The sequence below is a fragment of the Phaethon lepturus genome, unplaced genomic scaffold (genome assembly GCF_000687285.1).
Source record: "Phaethon lepturus isolate BGI_N335 unplaced genomic scaffold, ASM68728v1 scaffold10033, whole genome shotgun sequence".
Classification (NCBI taxonomy): domain Eukaryota; kingdom Metazoa; phylum Chordata; class Aves; order Phaethontiformes; family Phaethontidae; genus Phaethon; species Phaethon lepturus.
The window spans coordinates 110,281-113,725 of NW_010526963.1; the positions used below are offsets into that span (position 1 = coordinate 110,281).

Sequence of the window (3,445 nt, forward strand, 5' to 3'; positions counted from 1 at the left end):
TGTGGTCTCTAGAACATGACTTTAAGTAGTTGTGGTTTGGAGAGTCAGAGAGGCAGCGTCCAAGTCTCCTGTGGGATGCAAGCACTGGAGATTTTTACCTTTGGGAGTATCTCTGGCTGAAAAAGCCCCCCCTTTTAAAACTGTGAGCTTTTTATGAGCATCTGCAATGTTCACGGTAAATTGGGAGGAGGGGTGTGTTATTTACATGTGTGTACAAGTTTCTAATGGCAGTCCATATATATTGAAATGGACACAGGACATTTGTCAGCTGTGGCAACTGCACTGCCCTGGTTATTTAAACAGTATTGTTGGAAGTGTCTTATATTTGAGGGGAGCTTTATATGAATCTATCAAAAGCAGATGCCGGAGGTGATGTACATGTCTGAAGTGCTAGAATAGGACAGGGCACATATACACCAGGCACAGTTTGAGGGTACCAAGGAATTTTCATTCTGGGGCTCTCTGGTTGACCCAGAGTTCTGCCTGTTCCTTTGAAGAGACATTGTGGAAAACGGAAGGATTTTAGAGTGACTGAGTATGCCACAGCAGTAGCAGTTTAAAACCGGCAAACCATCTAACCCTCCAACAAACAACTTGCTTGTGAAAAAAAGAGCATCTGCCCCCCAAATATTTATTTTTTACAATGTTTTTGAGATTACTATTTTTTTAAGTCTTGGCAGGTGAGGTCTGGGCCATGTTCAGTTCATCGTGCAGATCAGGTGCAGAACACCCCAAAGCACCTCACAAACCACAACAGACAAGAGGTCCTCAGGGTGTATCAGCTCACAAATGAATGGGCCCAATATTCAGGTACCCACAGATATTGCTCCTGCCCTGACCCAGAAACCATCTCTCAAACTCCAGGAAGGGAAAAGAGCTGAATGGAGACATCAGTCTGTCTGAAAATGGACTCAGCACCCTCTTTCCTTGTATTTGCCCACCCTCAGCAGGCTGGCTGGGAGCCTTGCAGTTTGCATTTAGAAACCAATAGCCAGGATCTGCCAGCTGAACTTACAGGTTTGGCAGACGCAGAGTTTCAGTTGCAGGACTCCTGGATCACAGCTCTGAGGAACAAAAGTGTTAAGTGTATCTCAGCATTTCTTTTCTCAGCAGCTTTTCTTCTTGGTGCATTTTCTTTCTCTCAAGAAAATTTCAGGGTTTCCTCCTACAGGGGAAACCTTTAATTCTCCAGGCCGGTGGGGAGGGCTGAGGTCCTAAGATAGCTAAAGCTAGAATAGAAAATGTTGCCCCATTTCCATTCCCCCTTTCACCTGCTCTTTCTCATTCCCTCTCTTTCCCAGCTTAACCACCCAGCACTCAAATACACAGCAGTTCCTCCACCCTGTCCTTCTCTTCCGCACCAACTGTCCAGCCATTTTGGAGAGTCTGGCCTTCGTGTTGCCAAACTAACTCCCAGAAGGAACATGACACTGACAACACCACCAAGAAATGTTCCAGAAGAGATCGCCAAGGGCTGCCAGACACCAAGCCACAGGGTCTGGCACTCGGCCCTCAGCATGCGTAGTCTCTGACCCCCAGTTCCTTTTGTGTTAGCCTGGGAGCAGGAGAGTGGGTGCTGACAGTTTCTCTCTTGGCTTTGGGCGGGCCAGGGTGCCTTTCAGCTGCACTTGCAGGATTTCACCACCATGTTGGAGAGCTGCTCCACTTTTGGGGTCCTCCCAACATAGTACAAGATAGTGAGTGGCTCCAGGTCCTGGGGGACACAGCAGGGCGAAGCGGATGCCTCAGGGTTCAGCGTATTGTATAAGCCCAGCACCTGCAGAAATAAAGTACATGTGGTGACAAAGTCAGGAGTACTTTTAAGTTGGCTGAGGACAGGAATGGACTGCAAAGCCGACAGGTCTCTAGGTGTTTGGACTATGCTCATCAGAGGGTATTTCCTTGAGATGAGTAATACTCCCTGGCACTTCCTGATCATGGCCTGTTTCTAAAGAGTCTCACCTGCCCTGACTTTTAAAGACTTTTTTAAAATTTATTTTTTAGTAGCCTTGCTCTGTGACTGATGCCTAAGGGTTGAAGGAGTGCAAGTAGTTGTCTCCTTTCATCTCTAATTTGGTATGGTGCATAGTGTCACAATTGTTGCTTTTAACAAGACTGGGTGTAACCAGCCTGGGGTCATGTTGTCTTGAGTTCCATTAAAGAAACCAGAAGAACGAACATCAGTGCTGCTTATTTCAACCAACATCTCTAGATAGCACTGGATGGATGCCAATCCTCTCAAGTATCCGCAATTCCCTCCCAGCTTTGAACTGTCTGATGCTTTCTCCCTCCACTCCATCCTCCCAAGTCATTACACTATAATGCTAGAGCCAGGAGAGTGTCCTGTGGGACCCCACTGGATTCTTCCTCCCAGCTGGCCCCAGCCCACAGATGACTGTACACTTCAGCCATGTAACCACTACAGAACAGTTGCCATGTTTTTTGCCAGAGGTGGCCACTTCTCAATGGTAAGCAACTTCTTGAGTTGTGGGGCCAAAACATGATCTCACCTGCACTACTGTGGTCTCACTAGTGCTTGTCTGGTATAAACGACAGGGTCTGGCACATTGTCTTTTAACTACTTTACAGTCTGGGGGGATGAGAGGTGCTAAGGAAACATCCCGTTCTATCATCCAGATCCATGTAATCACAGTCATTCTGATAGAAGCTCTCTGGGATACTGAGCAAAGTACCCCTGGCTGTACCACGCTCTATTCAACAAAGACAGTACGTTAAACAGACTGATAAGAGATCTTCTTTTCACCATGTTTTCATATTGTTCTAAAGGTTTCTTGGATCACTCAGCTGACCGTAGTGCTTGATCGTTTCCTTTCTTGCTCAAGAATAGAACATTAGGAACCATGCTAAAATATCCCTTCTCTCACACTGATTCAGTCCAGTTATCTACTAGAGAGCTTCTCAGGACAACCAGATGGTAAAGCTACATGCCTGTTACCCTTTCAAAGTTTTTCATTCCCTTGCCTTGTCTTGTGCTTAATGCTCAGCACCTTTTCATTCCTTCATTCCCACAGATAGGTTGTTCCCACTGATATTAGTCCTTGAGCTTCAGTGAGCCTTGCTGCTGTGCAGACTCTCAAGCTGTGAAGAAAATGTTAGCATCTTTTCTGCAATATCATCTTTACCCAGTTATCTATTCTTTAGATGAATCTGATTTTTCCACTAACTTTTTTAGTGAAACCTTAAGATAAGTTGCTAGTAAGCTGTTGCATTGTTTGGATTGCCGCCTTTTTTCTTCTTTGGGCAGAAGCACAAATTTTCCTCTGGCTTTTCTTGCCATTCTGGCCATTACCAAGTAAGTACCCTAAAACCATCAGTCCTGCTGCTTCACAGCTTATCCAAGAGGCAGCATCATCCTCCTCCTCAATGTTTGGCTGGAAGCATGGACTCAGTACTGACTCCAAAGCAGCACATTTTCCCTGCTGAA

The 3,445-nt window shown here is 45.8% G+C and overlaps 1 protein-coding gene across 1 annotated transcript in view; it reads right to left on the reverse strand.

Moving 5' to 3' along the window:
* Positions 1–1,059: 1,059 nt before the first annotated feature.
* TGFB3 (transforming growth factor, beta 3) overlaps positions 1,060–3,445 on the reverse strand; it is a gene marked incomplete at its 5' end in the record, with an annotated part of 7,731 nt that continues 5,345 nt past the window's right edge. The window contains one exon of the mRNA XM_010283233.1: positions 1,060–1,777. Coding sequence (XP_010281535.1) covers positions 1,619–1,777 — 159 coding nt within the window. The remainder of the gene's footprint in view (positions 1,778–3,445) is intronic.